The sequence below is a fragment of the Gouania willdenowi genome, chromosome 4 (assembly GCF_900634775.1).
Source record: "Gouania willdenowi chromosome 4, fGouWil2.1, whole genome shotgun sequence".
Lineage (NCBI taxonomy): Eukaryota > Metazoa > Chordata > Actinopteri > Blenniiformes > Gobiesocidae > Gouania > Gouania willdenowi.
In genome coordinates, this window is record NC_041047.1 from 11151249 (window position 1) to 11173176 (window position 21928).

The following is a 21928-nucleotide window of genomic DNA, read 5'->3' on the forward strand; positions in this document are numbered from 1 at the left end:
GTATCACCGTAGGAAAAAACTGTCCCTTGAATCAAATCAAGTTAATTTGCATCCTTACCCTGTGGTTCATATGAAACTAATTACTGATTATTAGTCCAGAGACGTGGGCTGACCTTAGCTCTTTGCAGAGGTCTTCACTGATGATTCATAACAACAAATAAAAGCCCTTTTTGTTGCTTTAATGGTTTCAGTAATTCTGTCATTTACAAAAGGACAGAAGGGGCCAAGGGACCACGAGGAACTGACTGGGAGTCACTTATACATGGACATTACCATATCTAAGGAAGGGAATATTGAAATCTAGGTGAGTTGTTGGTTTTGTAAATTGCTGTGCATTTAAAAAAACAAAAAACAACAGCTTAGTAATGTATCTGCTCAAACTCTATGATCCAATGCCAGCTTGCAATTCATTAACATTATTGCTGTGATAGTGTAAACCTAAAGGAACATTAACTATATAGAACGTGGTCTGTATTAATATGGTTTAAACTTTTAACCAATTGAAAAAAGAATCTTAACCAACAGTTACTTGATTTACTGTTCCTAACAGCATAAGCGTTTGTCTATTATCGACTTAGATTCTCTAATACAAAATGCTAAAAGCTAAGTATTCAAACAGCCATATATGAGGTCATATGAGGTGAGGGTAATGAATGTACAGCAACAGAGATTTTCTGTTGTTTCCCCAGCATACAATACAAAAGAAAACATAGAAATAACAAAATGTCCACATCAGACACTACATCACAAAGCCAGCACTTCAGCTCACTGCCCGCTCTCTCTCTCTGCTGCTGCGAGTTTTGCTGACTCGCATGAAAAGTTCCTGCTGACAAGGTGAGCCGGGTATAATTAAAAGCTCCACCACAAAAAGGTGTCAATAACATCAGGAGCAGGTCTACAGCCATGGGTCTAAAGTTGGATGGAGGAAACCAAAATAATCCATAAATGCAAAAACACACAACAGCTTTTTACCTGCAGCCTTTACTGAACCGAAGACAACAGTCGGATATAACTTTGTGACCAAGAACAAAAGCAATTAATTACAGCGGCACCTCGATATAGTATTGTATATACCTATTACCTGTATATAATGAAGGAGGGGGAAAAACAACACAAGTTGTGGAATGAGAGTGACACCAGAAATTTAGGATGGTGGCGTAGTTTGTCATGAAGTTGTAATCATCTTTGTGTTGAATCATTGAATAATGCATGAACTATTTACAGTATATAATGGTATGATGGTGATTTTGTGGAAAATATGTTGTTTTTTTAAACCATGCTGACAGCTAGATGTTAAACATTCAAACTGAACATAGTTTAAGTTCACTCACATCTAACCATCTGGTATTTCAGTACTGTTGCTTTAAAATACTGCATAGCAGTTACAGCTAAAATAGCCACTTGTCAACCACAACGAAATAACAATTAGGTGATTAGAATCTGGTAGGCCTAGCTTTGTGGACATTGAAATGCAGTGAACTTTCCTACTAGGACTGGGTGATATGGACCAAAACTCATATCTCAATGAGTGACAAACGATTAGGGATGTAATGATTAATCGTAAGGCAGTTAAAAATCGATTCATAGGTATCACGATTCACATCGATACTGTGAAAATTGAATTGCAGTACTTTTTTTTTAACCAGAAGTGTTGGCGGCGGGCGGAATCTACTAATACTTACTTTCTGGTCGCCTTATACTTTTAAACATATTCATAAATGATTCCTTACCCCTTTAGCACCAAAAAATATCTGTAATACTATGTGAATATATGTAAAAATCACGTTTTTCTATTAGCTCTGTCTGCTAGCATAGCATCTCTTCTTCACTACAAAATATCTGCATGCCAACAGACCACTGGGTTACCAGCGCCCTCTGCTGGTCCAAACCAATATCTGACCTAAATACATTGCAATGACCGTTTTTTTTTTTTTTTTAGTCCAATTGTTAAGGCACAAAATACATTTTCAGTTGCACTTTTAAAAATAACTATTATGCAGTTTTGCATTGTTTACTATAGAACCAGAATTTAAATTAATAGGCTTCTTCTTCATTTGTATTATTCCTTTATTTATTTCATTCAAGATTTATTTTTAGTTAAATTGCATTGTTTTGAATAGTTTATCGAGGGATTCTTTTGACAATGACAAATAAAAGAAAAACAGTATAGTTTTTAAAAGTTTTTTCCCCCAAAAAAATAAAGGAATATTTTTCAGTCATCATTTTTCTACAGAATCAGAATCAGAATCATCTTTATTCACCAAGTGTATGTTGTACACACAAGTCCCATTTAGTAAAAAAAAATCGTGAGATAATTGTATCGTGAACCGAGTATCGTGAATCGAATCGTATCGGGAGTTGAGTGAATCGTTACACCCCTACATATGATCTTGATAATTTCATTTCAAATTAAGTCTGACCAGAAAGACAATTCTGAGTTAAATTTGCTGATGCACAATGCCACACAGGCTCATTTATTAAACAGCTGCACAATATGTGCCACTTTTGGCTTTTTCACCTGTAAGGGACATCGTGTTTGAGTGAGTTCTGTAGTGTAGCTTGTTATGGGGAAGTCTGGGTTAGGACACACTCAGAAATCCATCGAACTGAGCTTTACATGCTGCTCTGAGAAGTAAAAGCAGCGACTCCTAAAACAAGTATTTTTATACAAAATACGATATACACTAGCAGTCAAAAGTTTTAAAACACCCTCATTTTTCCAATTATTTATTGCAATTCAAGTCGTGCAAGTCCAATGAATAGCTTGAAATGGTAAGTACTGATCAGCCAGAGGCAAAAAAAAGTTTGGTTACCCAAAACTTATACAAATAGGCCTTTTTAAGGAAACAGGAAGTGGGTTAAAAATATTAAGCTGTTCTGCAGCAATGAAGGTTGAATCAGCGTTGAAAGCTGGTGCTACTAATTCCTACAGGTGTTCCAACTTTTCTTGGTTACTTCCAACCCCCTCTGTCTGCATAAAAACAGTGTTGGAACACACTGTGGTACCAGGCCCTCATGAGCATCAGGTGAACAGTATTGTTCATGGATTCTATCGCCAAAATAAAAAACTTGATGCATCTTGAATCTCAATATATCGCCCAGCTCCAATTCCTAAATTATAAAACAGCCTAAATTAAAACATCAGTGTGTATATGAAGCACATTTGTTTATTTAATATACCTACAGTTCATATACAAGTCAACACGTTGCTTATTTACTGTTAATTTCACGTTGCTTGTCTTTAAGTTAGACATTTACATTTTCTTTTCATTACATATTTTCTTTTCATTTCTCATACTCACTCATGTGGTTCTCTGACATTCACTAATGACTTAGACAGACTTGTAGCAGACTTTACATCTTTTAACACTTTTTGAAAGGAGTGTATTTGTAGCGCTTGTGATTGGCTGATTTTTCATGGTGACTTATGTCATTCCTTGCCCCGTGGTAGACACTAAAATCTCAGTTACTAATCTTACAGAACGTGTAACTGTGCCCCATCCGGCTGCTCTTTAGGAAGATAAACTCTCTGTCCCATTTTCCAACATATTTACACGAGTTCTTTGTTTTTTTTGCTGGAACATCTTCATTCATCCATCTCTCTTCTGAGTTGTTTCCGGGTATCTTCCTGCTGCTGTCGGCACTAATCTCGAGAGAACTGCCACCCAGGCCATTTCAGGTGGCAGTTCTCACAAGGCTAGTGACAGTGTTTAGTTTAGAGAGACAGAGGAACATTTTTAATTATTATGACATTCAAATACGCGATATTTATTGGAAAATACTAATACGGGGCGATGGCAGGAACGAGGGATAAAATACGTGATTTTCCTGGCCAAAATGGGATATTTGACAGGTATATTGATTCCCCTTTCTTTTTCTCTTTCTCATGGCCCAACCCAGTAGCCCACCGGGGAAATCCCCGATGTCCCTGTACACCAATCCGCTCTTGATATGGACCAAAATTCATATTGAGATATTGTTCCTCAAAATGGCGATAGGTGATAAAAACTTGATATATTTTCTTCTCAATATGGTTTTACAAGAAAAACAATACCGGGTCAAAGTCACTAGAGAAAAAAGCCCTTTTATTTGTTTTATCAACTTATTTCTGCCCCCTTTTCAAACAACATTATCTATGTTGTTATTAGGTGGTTTTTAGAGCACAGATCCATCCAGTACGTAACTCCTTTAAGACAGGCGAAGCAAGAGCCACATAAGAAGTGTGCACTAACTTTTTGGGGGTTGCATCAGTTTTTGGGGGTGTTTGAAGCATTTCTGCTAATTGGCATTCAGCAGAAATACAGATACTGTTGTTAACAAAATGCATGGAACAACTGAGCATTATTAATTCCTGCGTAAAAAACACACTGCTGCTTAGATAGCCCAGCCCTCCTTACTAAGTTTGTACTTAATTATAGCTGCCGGCCGTCCCTCTTGAGGCTGTGAGTGCAGCTTTTATGTAGTTAATGTGAGAAGAAGGCGTGCCGGGAGGAGGATTTGTGAGCATCTGTGAATGTTGTGTAGCCAAACAAGACTGTGTATGTGTACTCGATTCTAAATGGTAGTAAACTAATGAAGTAAAAGGGATTTGTAATACTATTACACAGATTCAGGTTCAGAGATATTAAAGCTAAAGTAAAGACAAAAGATTATTTTGCAACAGAATAAAAGAGAGAGGTTAAAATGTCGATATGGTGTGCAAGTAAGGTGATAGTGGTACACTGGTGACATCTTAATTCTGACTGCTTTTATGAAAAGTACATTTTCATTTTTACAGCTTTCACCAGCAGCAGTGATAAGGAAAAAAGTGTTTGTTGTTTAATTATGATATTTCAAATTTGTTTAAATTAAGTAATCACTATAATGAAATATTGATCGTTACAATGAATCTTGATAATAGAAAATTCAGTGACAGCATATTTGTCTGTATGTATATACTCACTCCAGAAGATGTTTTTTTAAGACACACTCACCCAGAAATTGTTCTGAAAGAAGGCCATCTTCACTCAGTCACAGCAATCTGTAAAAAAAATAAATATAAATAATAAAGCGTTATCCCACTCACTTCTCACTAAAACAGTTCAATTATCAAGAAAGAGCTTCAGAGACGTCATCTTTGAAGTGTTTTGCCATCTTTCCTTCTTAGACTATTACACTGGATCAAAGTCCCAGTGTTACACTTGAGCAAGTTTCAGGAAAGTCCTATTTCCTCCTGAGACACCTTTGGGTATCAGAGAGGAGATGAGTCAGAGCACAGAGGAGCTTTAAAAATTACTTCAAAGAGAAAACTCAGGAATATGTGGACATCAGGGAGGAAAGGCATCAGAAGGAATGTGGAAGAGAAGTGCACAACATGAGAAAGGCGTTAGATACAGTAGATAGAGGGAACGAGGTGGAAGAAAAGGAGGCGACCAACCACTAAGGTAATGAAACACATAGATGGCGTCCTGAGCTGTGTTTTCCTCAGTCAAACGTCACTAATCAGAGCAGATTTGTCATCAATCTTTTCCATAATCTGCTAACTAGGTACAAAAAAAAAACCACACTTGTCCAAAGGTTTTAGCAGCAAAGGAAGCTTCCAGCCCAGACAGGGGCAACTGGTGCAACAGGGGCGACATGCGGCCCTCAAGTCTAATTTTAAGCAGCCCCCAAAGTAAATGCACAAAATTATATTAAAAAAAGACCCCAAAATTCTAAAAAAAAAATCCACAAAATGGCAATGCACACAAAAGCACACAAAATTAGAGAAAATTACACAAAATTACTCCAAACACACAAAATTACAAAAATGTTACAGCTCCTTGTGAAGTAAATTTTCATTTAAAAGAAGCACTTTGAAGAAATACTGAACCTTTGCTGATTTTTAGCAAAAAAATAAATCACGATTAACTCCGAAAAATCATGTGATTTATCGCAATAAAAAAATTAATCGTTTGACAGCAATAAAATAAATACACAAAACGAGAAAGAAATGCACATAATTACATCGAAAAGGCTAAACACACATTTTTCTGCTGAATCCTTAACCTTGCCTGCAAGACGGATTCTCCTGGTGTTCACAAACACCAGAATCCATCTTGTGCTGTTCTCACCTTTGTCTTTCGAATCCGAACCAAAACGGTTCGAACCAATCATGAGTCAATGTTGTGGATATCCGGGTGTGACGAAGGCAGAAGCGCCGAAGCAAAACTGGCGCATGCGCAGTTGCGGGGAGAGGAACTAGCTGGTCTACCGCTATTAGCATAGCTCTGAATCAAAATAGAAAAATGTCGACGCAGGAGGATGAACGTATAGAAGCTGCTATAAACTCAGTTTTAGAAGAATCCAGTATTTCATTTTTGAAAGAGCAACAGCGAGAGGTGCTTTGTGCATTTTGGGGATGACGACATCAACATTTGTTACCGTGTGATTGGCAAAAACAAATCATGGTGGACAGGCGCTTTTCGCCCAATCAGCTTCAAGCATTCTGTTCATGTCCCTCCCTGGTTCCAAAGGGATTTGCCAAACACAGACCCAGATCGATGTGGAGAACTGGAGTTAGAGGGAGGACTACAAATCAATCTGGCTCTTCCCAGGTTACTGAATCCTATCTTAAAAAAAAAAAACAAATCCAATACTGCTGATCTAGTTAAGACATCCTTAATTGGTGGCATCTTTACATGCAACAGGAAAGGATACACCTAACCTCAGAGTTAGAGATTGTTTATAACCAAACGCTAAGCAAACACACATTTTCACCGACTATGTGAAATCAAGTGACAAGTCTTTCTCATTGGGCGCTTTCTTCCAAGGCTTTTTTGTAATACTGTAATACTTTTGTGCGTGTTTCTACATGTGTGGACGCACACATACTGTATGCATGCCTGCGTGTATCTGTGCTAAAAACATTTTCCTGCAACAACCTGCACACCTGGCACCAGCATCACGCAACCAAACACACAACAACACAAAAGCACACACCCTGTTAATTAGCCCAGCGATGCCTCTGGAGGTCCTGCAGGCATCGTATTGTTTGCGAGGTCAGGTCAATGCAACACAGCAGGCACATGAACACACTAACGCTGCAGTAATGCAGTAACACTCACTATTATACCTCCAACAGATCCCAGCTGAATGGTTTAATGACAAAAATCAATCTATCAGAAATGCAGAAAGTAAATGGGCACATTTTTTAATTCTAAAATTAACCAGGGAATTATGTTATTGTTTTAAAATCGTATTCACTAAGTAGGAGCAGACAGTAGACAAATATGAAACTGACAATACAATCATGGCACATTTATCCTACTTCTATTAGTCTGTTGTGTTGTACACTAATCAGCTGTTTTGCTCTAATTCTCACTGTTTGACACTCCACAACGCAGCACTGCAAGGACACAGAAAGGTGTGTACCAGGACGCCATGTAGTTATATCACCACAGTGGGTCGTACGGTAGTAGCTGACACAAAGCATTCTCCATCTGGCCAAAACTGTCCAACTCAGCTGAAATCAGCACTGAAGGGGGGAAAAAGCCAAGTACAGAATAAATAGGGCATGTGTTGACCTTGATACCTCAAACTCAATATGGTTTTAACTCATCAATACATTTGCCCTAAATTTTCTCCAAGACGACATTTCATGTAGACCTAATGTTAACCTACTGGTCCTATTTTAATGCATGACTATAGGCAACCTAAATAAGTCTAAGCAGAGCTTTCTGGTTCATAGTGGTTAGGGAAAGAACACTTTTATAAGTGTGGTTATAAGAAGAAAAACCATGTTAGGAATTAGGCTAAGACTTAAGTAGAACAATCAAGGTACATTTTTTTAAAGACAGCTACAAAAACACAGAAGAATAGAAAGTCCCCATGTCTCCTTTTTCCAAAGGCAACCTTATCATTAGCATTTTGCAGGGCTCATTGCATGGCTTTTATTCATACTGGTTTTTATTGATAGTTACTTAGTTTCTTTTATTTTAAGATTTCACTAGATTCTTTGTAGAACAAGTTAAAAAGAACAAGCATAAATGTAACTTTGATAATGTTGTGATACTCCAACAAATTATTTCTCTCCAGTGTTTCTAGATTTTAGTGGCGTCCTGATACAACTTCTTCACTTCTGATACGATGCCAATATTGCAACTTTGGGTATTGGTCAATATTGATCTGATATCAGTGCAAATCATACATACTTATTTGTTGTAGAACATTAGAAAAGGCTTGATCAAGTGATATTGCTCAAACAAGCAACAGTCAGTCAATAGAGAACAATAGTCAGCAACAGTAGGTATGAGAAAAACAGACCAATTTATTGTAACCAATGGGTTACATACATATGTACATTGTAACCTTAAAAGCAAGAATATTCTACAATTGAGTTAAATAAGTAAAAACTAATTACAAGACCCTGAAAAATAACATGAATAATTAAAAAAAAAAAATCAACTGGATAAAAACTGCTGGAGTGAAGTCTGGAATGGATTAACTGATTGTATTGAGAAATTCATGTCAGAGATTTTAGATGCAGGCCGATATGTTCCAATACTGGGTTCTGTTCTGGTGATATCAGACTGATACAAACCAATAATATGTTGAAATTTATTATGATGGAACGATAGGCATTCCCTGTATGTGATATAGCTGTTCAGAAACTTCAAAGGGCCTATATCACGCTAAATCAACCTTTTTGAGCTTTTAACCTTGTTAATTCCTTATCAAAAACACCCTTAAAGTAATACTGGGCTTCCTTCCTGTATCTCTGAGCAATCCTCTCTAATAACAATAGCCGCTTAAATAGCCATGTGTTTTAGTGTAATGTGCAGTTTTTTGGCTGAAATCAATAACAGTGTATAGATAGCAAGAAGAAAATTGCTTTGGTGATCACTGATCTGCCTCGCAAGAGCGAGGCATGAAGTCAAAGTCTACAGACATGCCCACTCATGAATATGCATAAGTAGGCTTCAAATCAATTTGAAAACAGCCCGTTTTTAGAACAGCTCAGAAAGGCACTTTTCAGAGGGCTAAAACTCTGGAAAACAGGCGAGTTTGGGAAAATAAACCTCATACTATGTTTCTGGGGTTCTTAGAATAAATGGAGAAGGGTGAAAAATAGTATGATATAGGACCTTTAAAATAGGTGACAATTTGTGCTTTAAAAATTGTGACAAACTCAAATAACAAGGAATGGATGAAAGAAAAGAACAGAAAACAAAATTATAGCACAAGGAGAGGTAACACCTTGAACCGAGATGGCAACGAGTGCAGCTAAAGAAAACATTAGATCAAAGCTGCAATGAATGATTCTTGATTGGCCAACAAATATGAACTGAATCCAATAGGTTAGTATGAGCTTACTTTTCTTTGGGTGGAGTTTACTTGATTTCTCCAAGTATGCACACAGGAATTTATTTTTTTTGTTATAATGCTGTTGATATACAGTATAAACTGCTCAGCTAAAGTACCATAGGTCTTCTGCACTGCACATTGCTGGGCCTGTCAATCAGTATTATTTTTAAGATTGATTGGTGAGCATAACATAGAGGTAATTTACTGTCAGGCTTAATTTCGCCTTCACTGCCACAACAGCTAAACAGTAATGACTCGCTGTCATCTCTGGCTGCTTGGAGCCAGACCTCATGGGGAGATTCTAGTTTGTTTAGGGATATAAAAATCTGTTGGCATATAGTGCTGCATGGGTGTGAGGAGTTGTCCTGATGCTCTTCAGAGTGGGGATCCAAGTATGCTCAATTCCAAAGATTTCTGAGGCACTCAGAGGCATTCTTAAAAAGCCTTACTCAAGGTTTGGGCTACAGAAACATGGCCTTTGTCAGGGCAGATATACTGGGTCTTCACAACTGCAGCTTAAAATGAATTAGAAAGTCAAGACTGAGAAATTTGGAATTTAATATAAAAATCTGTGTTGGCTGACATGATCAGTCAAGTATTAGCTTTAAGGATGCAAGCTTGTAATCGGAGGGTCACCGGTTCAAATCTCACCTGGGCCATCACTGCGGGATGTTGAGCAAGTCCCTTAACCCTAACTGTTCCCCGGGCACTACACTGTGGCAGCGGCACTGCTACTCCTCTGGGAAAATGGGTTAAATGCAAAGAAAGTATTTCCCTATGGTTTTATCACTACGGTGATTAATAAAGTATACATTATTATTATTACTACATGTTCCTCTCCAACTTCAGATAGTCCTCTGTCATACATTATTCAGTCTTTTAACATCAAACTAACATGCCCAAAAAATTTTGACTTGAAGATAAGAATATAAATGTATGTTTATACATGTAGTTCCGCACTAAGTTACATTTCGCATGTGCAATTGTGACATTGGAGGTGTGTTTTTTTTGCTGACCAGATGTCATAGAAAAACTATACAGTAGTACTACAGGAAATTTCAACTCTCTCCATTTCGACTTGGGCTTGCTTGTATGCAGTTCTTTTGTCTCTAAAGAAAAGCGGGGAGCATAAACATGTAATTACTCACAAAATGGCGTATTATTCTTTCTTAAAATCTAAATTCATTAAACAGCCAACAAACCCTTCATTTCAAAGCATTAAACTTATTTTCAAACTGTTATATACACAAAAACATTTCATTATGGTCAATATAATCCCACTGACACATCAATCTCGATCTCATTAGAAACAAACAAGCATCTTTTTAGTGACTCATTGCTTTCCCATTGCCAGAAAGCATTGATGGCAACAATTACTAACAACCAATTCAGCACACTCAACTGTCAACTCAGCTCAAAGGTGTCAAGCATGGTAACGCTGAACCAGCACTTATCTCCATGAAACCAACAATCACATTAGTGCAAACATGATGTCAGATCTGCGGTTTGTATTTAATGACTGAGGTTTTAAAAGTGATAAACACTTATCTGTGACATAGGGTGAGAGAAGAGTGAGAAGGCAGCAAAAGATGGAAACGAGAAGAAAGAGGTGAACACAGCTGGGGTGGTCAGTTTCCCATTGTGCTAGTTTGAATGTGCTTTTGTTCCTGGATTTAGCAGCTCTAGTTCGATTGAACCAATGACCATGTGAAAGAAGAGCATCACCTCTGAGCCCGAGCATGATCAGCTACATCACATGTGTCAAGCTCAAGGCCCGGGGGCCAAATCGGGCCCTTTAGAGCACCTAATTTGGCATGCCGGAGAAAATAAAAATGTATCATTGTGTAAATTTCAAAATAATTTAGTTGAAGATATCTCGGCCCCTCCAAATACACATAGATACACATTTACAAATCCCCCACAACTATATCACATAAAAGCAGTAATCTTTTAATCTCAAGTTGATGAAAAAACTATTTTTTTTTTTCTTAATCCTGCACAATTCTTCAAATTACTCTATTAAATAAATAATAGTTGTTCATAATATCAAGGAAATGTAAGTTAATTTAAGTTTAAGGTCACTTAATGCTTGAATATTGTCAGTCTCATATACTTTATATGTAATTTAGACCTGGAAGTGCAAACTAGGGCACATTAATGTTGAAATTGCTCTTGTTCCTGAATAAAATCTGTGGCCCACTTGAGGTCAAACTGGTCTGAATTTAGTCCCTGAACTGAAATGAGTTTGACACCCCTGAGATACAGTACATTAAAGCAAAGCATCTTTGGTGAAAGAATGCAGCTTTTTTTTTTTTTTTTTTTTAATAGTACAGTGCTGATTGTGTCTGTGGTGTGGAGTGGACCCATTCCTTTTTGAGCTTAGGGTTTCCTGGTTTTAGCCATCTCATCACTGGAAGCTCCTCCATGAACCGCCACCTTAACGTGGTGGAGGGGTTTGAGTACCCGAATGATCCTGGGAGCTATGTTGTCGGGGGCTTAATGTCCCTGGTAGGGTCTCCCAAGGCAAACAGGTCCCAGGTAACGGGTCCGACTAAGAGCGGTTCAATAGCCATATATGTACATTGAACAACAAAGGCAGTTCACGTCGCCCGGATTGGCGCTACCAGGGCCCCACCTTGGAGCCAGGCCCGGGGTTGGGGCTGTCATGGCTGACACGACTCTGCAACATCGCGTGGACATCGGGGGCAGTGCCTCTGGATTGGCAGACCGGGGTGGTGGTCCCCCTTTTTAAGAAGGGGGACCGGAGGGTGTGTTCCAATTATAGAGAGATCACACTCCTCAGCCTCCCTGGTAAGGTCTATTCAGGGGTACTGGAGAGGAGGGTCCACCGGATAGTTGAACCTCGGATTCAGGAGGAGCAATGTGGTTTTCGTCCTGGCCGTGGAACTGTGGACCAGCTCTACACCCTCAGCAGGGTCCTTGAGGGGTCATGGGAATTTGCCCAACCAGTCCACATGTGTTTTGTGGACCTGGAAAAGGCATTTGACCGTGTCCCTCGGGGATTCCTGTGGGGGGTCCTCCGGGAGTATGGGGTATCGAACCTCCTGATAGGAGCTGTTCGTTCCCTGTATGACCGGAGTCAGAGTCTGGTCCGAATTGCCGGCAGTAAGTCGAAATCGTTTCCGGTGAGGGTTGGACTCCGCCAGGGCTGCCCTTTGTCACCGATTCTGTTCATAACTTTTATGGACAGAATTTCTAGGCGCAGTCAGGGCGTTGAGGGGGTCCAGTTCGGGGGCCTCAGTATTGCATCACTGCTTTTTGCAGATGATGTGGTCCTGTTGGCTCCAACATACCGTGACCTTCAACTCTCACTGGATCGAGTGTGAAGCGGCCGGAATGAGAATCAGCACCTCCAAATCCGAGTCCATGGTTCTCGACCGGAAAAAGGTGGAGTGCCTTCTCCTGGTTGGAGATGAGGTTCTGCCCCAGGTGGAGGAGTTCAAGTACCTCGGGGTCTTGTTCACGAGTGAGGGAAGGATGGAGCAAGAGATCGACAGGCGGATTGGTGCGGCGTCTGCAGTGATGCGGAGTCTGCACCAGTCCGTCATTGTAAAAAGGGAGCTCAGCCAAAAAGCGAAGCTCTCGATTTACAGGTCGGTCTACGTTCCAACCCTCACCTATGGTCATGAACTTTGGGTCATGACCAAAAGAACAAGATCACGGGTACAAGCGGCCGAAATGAGTTTCCTCCGTAGGGTGGCTGGGCTCTCCCTTAGAGATAGGGTGAGAAGCTCAGTCATTCGGGAGGGGCTCAAAGTAGAGTCGCTGCTCCTCCGCATCAAGAAGAGCCAGATGAGGTGGCTCCAGCACCTAATTAGGATGCCCCCTGAACGCCTCCCTAGTGAGGCGTTCAGGGCACGTCCCTCTGGAAGGAGGCCCCGGGGAAGACCCAGGACACGCTGGAGAGACTATGTCTCTCGGCTGGCCTGGGAACGTCTCGGGGTCCCCCCGGAAGAGCTGGAGGAAGTGGCCGGGGAGAGGGAAGTCTGGGCCTCCCTACTGAGGATGCTACCCCTGCGACCCGGAAACGGCTAAGCGGGAGAAGATGGATGGATGGATCACTGGAAGTGTAACTGCAGAATTGAATATGGAGCCAACTTTTGTTTGTAACGGTTGCATTAGTTAAGTATCACCATTGATGGTGTTAGAAAAAAAACAAGGTTAATTCCACAAGCTGCAGTTAATTAACATCTTCAAATGCAAATATAACAAACTTGATATAATTTGATGATGAATACAAATTCCATTGTCTGTGAAATTTACATTTAATTTGAATAATTTTCAATTAAAATGGCCTTTCTGCTGTTGTTGACTAAACTGAGAACATAATTGAGTTTCATCAGTGTGTCCTCTGAAACACAACTCGGCAGAAAAAAATGGGAAACTGTGACCCAGAAAGAAACCCTGGACTAAAGCCGAAGGGGCAGAGTGAGCCTTCCATCCTGCCTCTAGCTCTTCCCATCTGCCTTGAACACGACCTTGGCAGGAGCACTTTACAGCCTCGGGGTTAGGGTCATGAATTTACATTGGTGTCCCTGTCCATCAGGACATCACCTGCTCTGACTACACTCAGCTTTCCCTGGTATCACACTGTACACAAGAGCTCTGGATTGAAGAAGATTTTTGTGTGTTTTCATTGCGTAACATGTTCACTATTTCCTGCCTTGCATTTCCTGTGTCTGGGTCTTGTTTGGCAAAGTCTACAGAACGCTTTGGTTAACTCCAGCTTACATATGACAAGCCAAATGTATGATTTATATTTTTCATATGCTCTACTACAGTGTGTTGTAGGAAAGCCAGCTCGTAAGAATCAAGGCAGTACCTATTAAAAAAAAACATTAATGACATCTTCAAGGTTCAAAGAAAGACAGACAAAAAAGGCATCGGTGAAGTTAAAGAGTCAGCATGAATGTCTATTCATGGCTGCTGCTGGTGCTCTTTACATTATTGAGGAAACGAGTGCCATTCACCCATTTCCATTATTTCCTTCCCTACACCACCACCGTCGCTGCCGCCTGGACTGGTAAATAATTAAAGAGTGTGGTTTCTTTATTGACGGGATGCTGTAAGGATACAGACGGCAGCAGAAGCTTGGAACTCTGACGAAGGCTCAAGAGTCGAGATAAAAATATTACAGTCAAATCAAAAATCTAAATACATTCAAAATCAATCAATTCATACTAGCAACTAAGCTGGTGCTCAACTGAAAGAATTGAGTTCAAGTCCACCAAAGCTTAGGGCTTTCTATTGGCAAACACTTCTAAGCACAGATGGGGTTTTCTTTCTAGCACTTGTTTCCTGACAGAAATGTGCCAGAATACAAAAGTCATCATGGTTTGGTTAATATATTTCTGCAAAATAAGGGACCAACACAACATTAGGCAGCTGGTCATAAATTCATGGCAGACTGCTGTATGAAGAGAACATATTTATTTAACAAACAAATACAATTTGTATCCTGAACTTAATGAGAATGCTCTTTATATTTTGGCTTTACTTAATCGTTGCCTCAGGGCTCTGGAAACTGAGCAGGGAAGATTCAAATATTTTGACTACCTAAGTGCCAAATTTGTATAAATTTTAATTCTGGTTAGAGTTGCAAGGGGATGTAAAATTTCCAGGAAATTTCCACAGAAAGTTAAGCTCTGGAATTTAGGGAATATTGAAAAATATAAACTTTTCATGGGAACTGTTTGGTGGGAATTAACCAGAAATTGGCAGTACCTTTTAAATAACTGATGTTAATGATGCTCAGATATATTTTCCCAAGTATATTTTTCACTTCTCTGTTAGGGGCCAACCATTAATTTAGTAATATCTCCAATTTGTTCCCATTAATTTCCTTTAAATTCTAATGGAAAGTTTCCAAATTGGAAAATTCCCAGAATTTTGCAAGCCTAGTTGAAATGCTAAGTTTTTAATTGTATTATTTGTGTATGGATGCTAATATTCTCATGAAAAGTTTGTATTCTTGATTATTCCTAAAGTTCCCAAGCTTCAGTTACCATGGAAATTTACAGGAAATTACCTGCCCCTTTGCAACTCTATAGTCCTGATATATATTCAATCAGAGTAAAGCTGCAGGGGGCCAATCTACTGCTTCTATCAGCAAAATTCCATCTAGACTATAAATGAGCTTTAGGCCATTTTATGACTTTTCACTGCAAAAGAAAAGAAAACAATATCACGTATCTGTACTAACCATAGTAGTCACTGTGGAAACAAAAAGCAGAACTCCCCAATATGTCACATGCAATATTAATAATGTTCTCTTTTTCAAATCCACTGAGCCAAGCAATGGTTTGCACGTCCTGATTTTCCTCAAAAGTAGAAAACAGCTTGAATAGTTTTAACAAGACGTGTTTTGTAAGCATTTAATACCCATTAATGGTCATTTCTGAGCAGCAAAAACTCTGAGTGCAGTAATAAAAAGGCTGAGAATTAGAAAGGATAATGATAAAAAATACGTGCGTGCAGACTTTGCAAAGTACTGCCACACTTTCTTTAGAGGAGACTATTTTTTTTTGTCAGCAGCGTTAAAAGCAGACCAAAGAAATCATGTAGCCTAGCTTCAAAACATTAAATCAACTAATTAGACCCATAAAATGACATTTAGGAGAATACACCCACCCTTCCAAATCTCTTGTGAGCTGGAAACTCTTTCATTTTTAGATTTTACTGCAGTGTTTGCAGAAAAGCACATTTTGAATGTTAGATCTCCTCCTTTCAGGCTTTTATGTTTCAGTGGTGAAAACAGTTCCTTGTTAAAGTGAGAGTGCTTTTCACCTCCTTGATATGAAAAAAACTGAGCAGCCCTCACTCACTTGGGCCTTTTTCTGAGATGCAGAGGGAAATGATCTTCAGCAAACTGATTGTTGTGGCAGGAGAAGACAGCTGAGCCACACTGTATAAGGTCTGTGGTTTATGATGCAAGATGTAGCGGTTTGCAAATGAACTGCATTGTTAAGAAACAGACTAAACTCATATAAAACAGTCAAGAAGCAATTCTATTCTGGTTTCTTTTGTGCAAGCAAATAGCAACAGAATTGTGTCAACTTAATGTGACAAAATGAAAACAGGAAAGTGTTTTAACCACTTTAGATTGAAATTCCCAGGAAAGTCCGCCTTGTTTGGGCCTATGTGGACACGCAATCGAAGTCTAGATTGGTTAAGGGAAGCGAATTGTACTTTGATTGTTTCGCTACTCCTTGCAGCGTTTCTAATTTAATACAAACCTGACAGAGAGCTGAAAGACAGCCAGTAGCGCTACAGCATAGGTAAAGTAAAAGAAACACCGAAGACTTTAAAAACAGCAGTTTTTATCACATTGGAGCTGTTCAAAAAGTGGATTGTGAATGCAAACTGAAGCTAAATCAAGGTGTTAAAATTATCAGCGCGTTCAGCCTGAGTACAGGACTATTCTTATGTGAAAACAGCCGAACATAATGGTCGTTTTACCCTTGGAAATGTGCAAAATCTATATAGCGCAATAAAAACTGATAATGGAAACACCTGAATTTTGAAAAAAAATTTAAAAAAAACACTCATATCATCAAAGAGTTTTAACACTTTCATTAGTAGTTTTTTCAGTAGTCGATATTAAAATGTAAAAGCGCTATGGAAGCACTTTTTCTGCAACTGCACGTCACAGAAGATGATCTACCTGGTCACATGACCACTTCTCAAAACATGGCGCGGGACATGTAGACGGAAGAGGAGAACGAAATATTTATTAACATTATACTTTAAAAGTATTACTACCACATTAGACAGCAAACAAAGGAATGCGGAGTGTTATAAGGAGGATTTGAGTGTCCATTTTCCTGCAGCAAAGTATCGCGGAATGAGATTTCATATGAGTTACGAGGCTACTGCCCAAAACCACCTTCAATGGAAACACGTTCAAAGAGCAATTATACTTTGTCGAAAGTTCTGAAATATCACTTCTATTTTGCAAAAAACTGTAATGAAAACACAGCTTATATACTTCTAGAGAAACTTTAACAAATTACAAAACTGCATTCAAATTCAAATGAAATACAAAAAAAAAATTCGGCAAACAAATAAAGGAATTTGACATTGTGGTCATAATTCCAAAACTTAACACATTTTTCAAAAAAAGCATTTTAAGCTTACTAGTTGTTCAGTGGAAAACATGCTAATCTGTTTTGTTCACTTTTACACTGTGTCGCAGATTTTTAGCCAGCAAAAAAATGTCCACTGACTAAATTGAGTAAAATTGTCTGTCTTCCATTTTCTATTTTTAAGTTAATAGTAAAATGCTTAGTGAAATATGATTTACATTGATATGGAAAGCCAATTTTATAAATAATATTGAATACTGCTATGATGACATGACCAAAACTAGCCAACTTTGCACCAAACGTTCTGACAATTCATGTTAAAACCCCCCAAAAAGTCAAAAGGATGATAAAACACAGCTTTCGCAGTCTAAAAAATGTTGAAAGGCAAGACTTTATACGGAGCTTTGTCCCACTATGTTTTCCCCAATATTGTTCGCTCTTATCAAATTCTGCAAGCCATACGATACCTTGTAGAGTTCATGTGATTTGTAATGATTGACTAGAAACTCCATTTTGTGATATCTACGAATAAACTCAAACTAGATCTGATTAATTGTCAGAGAAATATGCTTTTTTCTACAAGTAAAGGTCACAAGTGGATAGCGCTGGGCAAAAAAAATCGATTTAATCAATTAATCGAACTATTTTTATTTTGCAAATTTGAGTTTAAAAAAAAAATACATTTAAATTTTTTAATATTTTTCTCTTTTTTTTTCCCACCACAGATTTTTCTGACTTTTTCACGTTCCGTTGTGAGCTAGCCCCCTCTTTGTTTACATTTGTGCGCCACAGGCATGATTAATTTTTTATTAGCACTATGCTGAGATGTTAAGGGAAGAGTTTATTATTTTTTTTTAATTGTAATGTTAAATATTATAAATTATGTAGTTATCTGATTTCTTAATCAGAAAAATTGAAATTGTTGAATGACAGAGCCTCATTTACTTTTTATTTTGGGATTGTTCTATGCATTTTAACTCCTGAGGGCAATCTTTAGGCAAAAATCGTCCAGCCCTAGAGCCCAATTTTAAGCTATCACTGATTAATCAACATCGGTAAATAATAACTACTTTATTTTTTATATTGTATTCCAGAAACACAGTTTGCCTTTTATTATTTATCAGTGGCTTTACAGTACTTATGTTGATACTAATAATGGCTCCCTATTTTAATCTAGTAGTGTTTTGCTTTTTTGTCTTGAATCATATTTTGGGTATTATAATAAATTGTGTTCATGCACAATATGTTCTCATTTGCTATCACGCATCGACCGATATCGATTATCGACAGATACATTGCGGCTTTTTTTTTTTTTTTTTTTTTTTAAAAACACTCAATATCGGTTATGGCATCAGCCCTAAAAATCGAATATCGGTCACAAATGGAGACTTTTTTTAATTTTTTTTACAATAATTAATAATCAGCTGAAATCTCAAATTAAATAATGTAAATGTTGGTCTGCTGTTAATGTCCAGAAGTTCAGAAAGTGATTCTAAAACATCAAAACCTAACAGTAGCACAGATATTGATTAAAGTTGTTGGTGTATATACACCACAGTTTCATTTATTAAATTATTAGGCTACTTTTAAATAATCGATTAAAACAATTCATTTTATTATTGGATATCGTCTGCCTACTTCATATTATAATTACAATATATGACATATTATCCCCAACACAAAAATGACTAAAAAGAGTGGAAAAATAACCTAAAGATACTACGTTATGGCCGTAAGAAGCAATAAGAAAAGGACCTAGTTTGGTACCAGTGTCTGAAAACACAGAGTTCTAGTCACTATAAGGTTTTGTCTTATATATGGTGACTTGTGCACTCACCTGTTCTTCATCATTTGCTAAATGTGTTCCGTTCCCTACACAAGCATAAACACTTGTACTCGACCTTTAGGATCGCCTACCAGCCAAACAAAGCTCTCACACACGCAGTTTCACTCATACAAAGGAATGGAAGAGTAAAAAAAAAGAGAAATATTTACCCGAGCAGAGTTTACAGCGAGCACTCACAACACGTTTCCCATTGTCGGTGGTTCTGCGGCCGCGGACCGACGGTTGCAGCATGACTTGGAGCGGAGTGATCGTAGTAGTACGGAGTCACAGGCTACCCCCAAGCCCCGCCCAGCCCGCAGCTGATTGGCTCCTCTGTCCTTCAGTCAGAAGGAAACGTAAAGTGGGCATAGCAACCACTCAGGGGCGGGGTCATGATGGTTCAGTATTTATGTCCGCTGATTGGGTACTTGTTTCCAGGGCGACGCCCATTAAAAACAAAATTTGGTGGTAATCAATCAATAAATCAATCAATCATCTTAAATATTATTGCTAATTTAAATAAATAAATAAAAAAACACTAAAAAATTCACTGAAATCTTTTAAATACATGACAATAAATGTCATTTTTTTTTTTTGCTTTTTAAAAAGACAATCCCGTCATAATATGCTCCACTCTGTTTCCTTTTATTCTCTATTGATTGTTTGTAGCCATGTATATTTTCATTGTGTTCATTCATGTTTTATTGTATATTATTTTATTTTTTCAATGTAAGGTGACCTTGAAAGGTTTTGAAAGGCACCTCAGATATCAAATGTATTATTATTATTATTGTTGTTGTTGTTGTTGTTGTTGTTGTTGTTGTTGTTGTTGTTGTTGTTGTTATAAGGTCACATATATTAACCTAGATAAAGAAAATACATTCATTTAAAAATAGATTAAGTGATTTTTTTTCATGTGGCAATGTCCTTTTGTTGCTGTCATAAATCTATTATTAAATTATTTCTTAACTTATTGCATTTACATTACAATTTTAAATTGTAAATCTTGAGTTATTTGGAGAAAATCCAAGCACCAAAATTAAACATTGAAATAAATAAGCACAGTTGGAATTAAAACTGCTATTAAAGAGAATAGCTTTGGGATCTTCATTTTAGTTTTATAGATTTATTTTAAGCAAAAATAATTTGATTGTTTTTCTCTATTAAAGGTCAAATATCCATCTTAAATATAAGCCCCTGCGGAGTACAGTGTCTGCATTATTACAGTAATTATTATCAGGCAAAGGGATAATATTATTATTGTTTCCTGGAAGAAACTGTTCAAAACCACAAAATCCAAACCATGAACAGCAGCAACATTCAACATCATAGCCCTTCATTTAAAGGAAGATGATAGACAACAGGATGACATGCAAACCTATTATTTCTATTTTCATCAGTGTGATGCAGCGGATCGTGCCTCCATCTGCATGAAAAACTGATCATTAGCAGACTCTTCAAATCACACTGAAATCCAAATGGAATCAGCTGCTCAGTTTAATTATGTATTATCAGCCACAGCCACCTGTTGGTGTGTCTATTCTTATCCTGCTTCAGTGCTGCTGCCTCTGACAGTGACAGCAGCTGAATAAGAAATAACTCTGTCTCCCTCTAAAGGCTGAATGTGCTCCTAACAGCCACATTTTACTCAAGTTTATCTGATGAATAATATGAGTCACTGGTTTATGTCTGTTTCCCAGTACCTCCCACCCCTTATTCAACTTTTAGAAACTGTCAAACTGAAATTCCCTTTTGGTATGCAATGCATAATGATTGATTCATTTAATTTAGAACATAAATAGATGCTATCCTCTTTTTTTTGTGTCCTCCTGCTTCTGTGCCACAAGTAAGACTTATTTTAAAGCTTTAACTGTCTGCATAAATAGACTGGCTGACAAATTTTGAGGTCTGTCTGTTAAAAAAAGTATTTATTTATTTATTTTTATAGCTGTTGCCTGCGAAGCTAGATTTGTGCCTTTATTTCCAATTAAATTAACATTTTCAAGAAAAAAATTGAATTTTAATTAAAAAAAAAGAAAGAAAGAAGTGTTAGAAGGCAAATATTTGACACCCAAAAATTTCAATTTTGCAAGAAATTTTTTTCCAAAAACACTTTTTTCCTTCATCATTTTTTTTTTTTTTTTTTTAAATTGAAGCAACTTATATTACTTGACTATTGCAAAAGCAGAAAACTCAGTTTTTATACATGTTCAGAAAGTGAGTTTTTGCATGATTTAGTTGAGGTTATATGAGTCCAACCAAAGCTAAGGGGATCTCCTTTAGTCAGAGACACTCAACTGTGGTTTGACTCATATATATATAACCTAAACTAAACCATGCAAAAACTCTAAATGGTTAAAAAAAAAAAAAAAAAAACTTCCTTTTTTGTTGTTAAATAACCATTTTTTGATTGAATAATAAAGACACAAATCTATATTCATAGTTGCTCTCCTTATTACCAGGAGGGGGCGCCCTTACACAATTATTTATTTATTTTTTGTTTGTTTTTTTTTAACTTCCATCCCCTAACATTGGTTTCTTACTGTGCTGTGTTACATCCATTTTGGACCCTTTGAGCATTTTGAACATAAGTTAAGCAATAATATAATCTACAAATTACATTATTACCCATATTACCACTCCAACACATCATTGCAGACCATCCACATGTTGT

At 37.6% G+C, this 21928-nt stretch overlaps 1 protein-coding gene across 1 annotated transcript in view; it reads right to left on the reverse strand.

Annotated features, from left to right (window-relative positions):
- The window catches only part of fcho1 (FCH and mu domain containing endocytic adaptor 1), a 44704-nt gene extending 25140 nt beyond the window's left edge, over positions 1–19564 (reverse strand). Inside the window, exons 1-2 of the mRNA XM_028445573.1 lie at positions 19425–19564; positions 4974–5020 (exon numbers count right to left, since the gene is read on the reverse strand). Of these exons, the coding sequence (XP_028301374.1) occupies positions 4974–5000 (27 nt within the window). The 5' untranslated portion in view covers positions 5001–5020; positions 19425–19564. The remainder of the gene's footprint in view (positions 1–4973; positions 5021–19424) is intronic.
- Positions 19565–21928: the final 2364 nt, after the last annotated feature.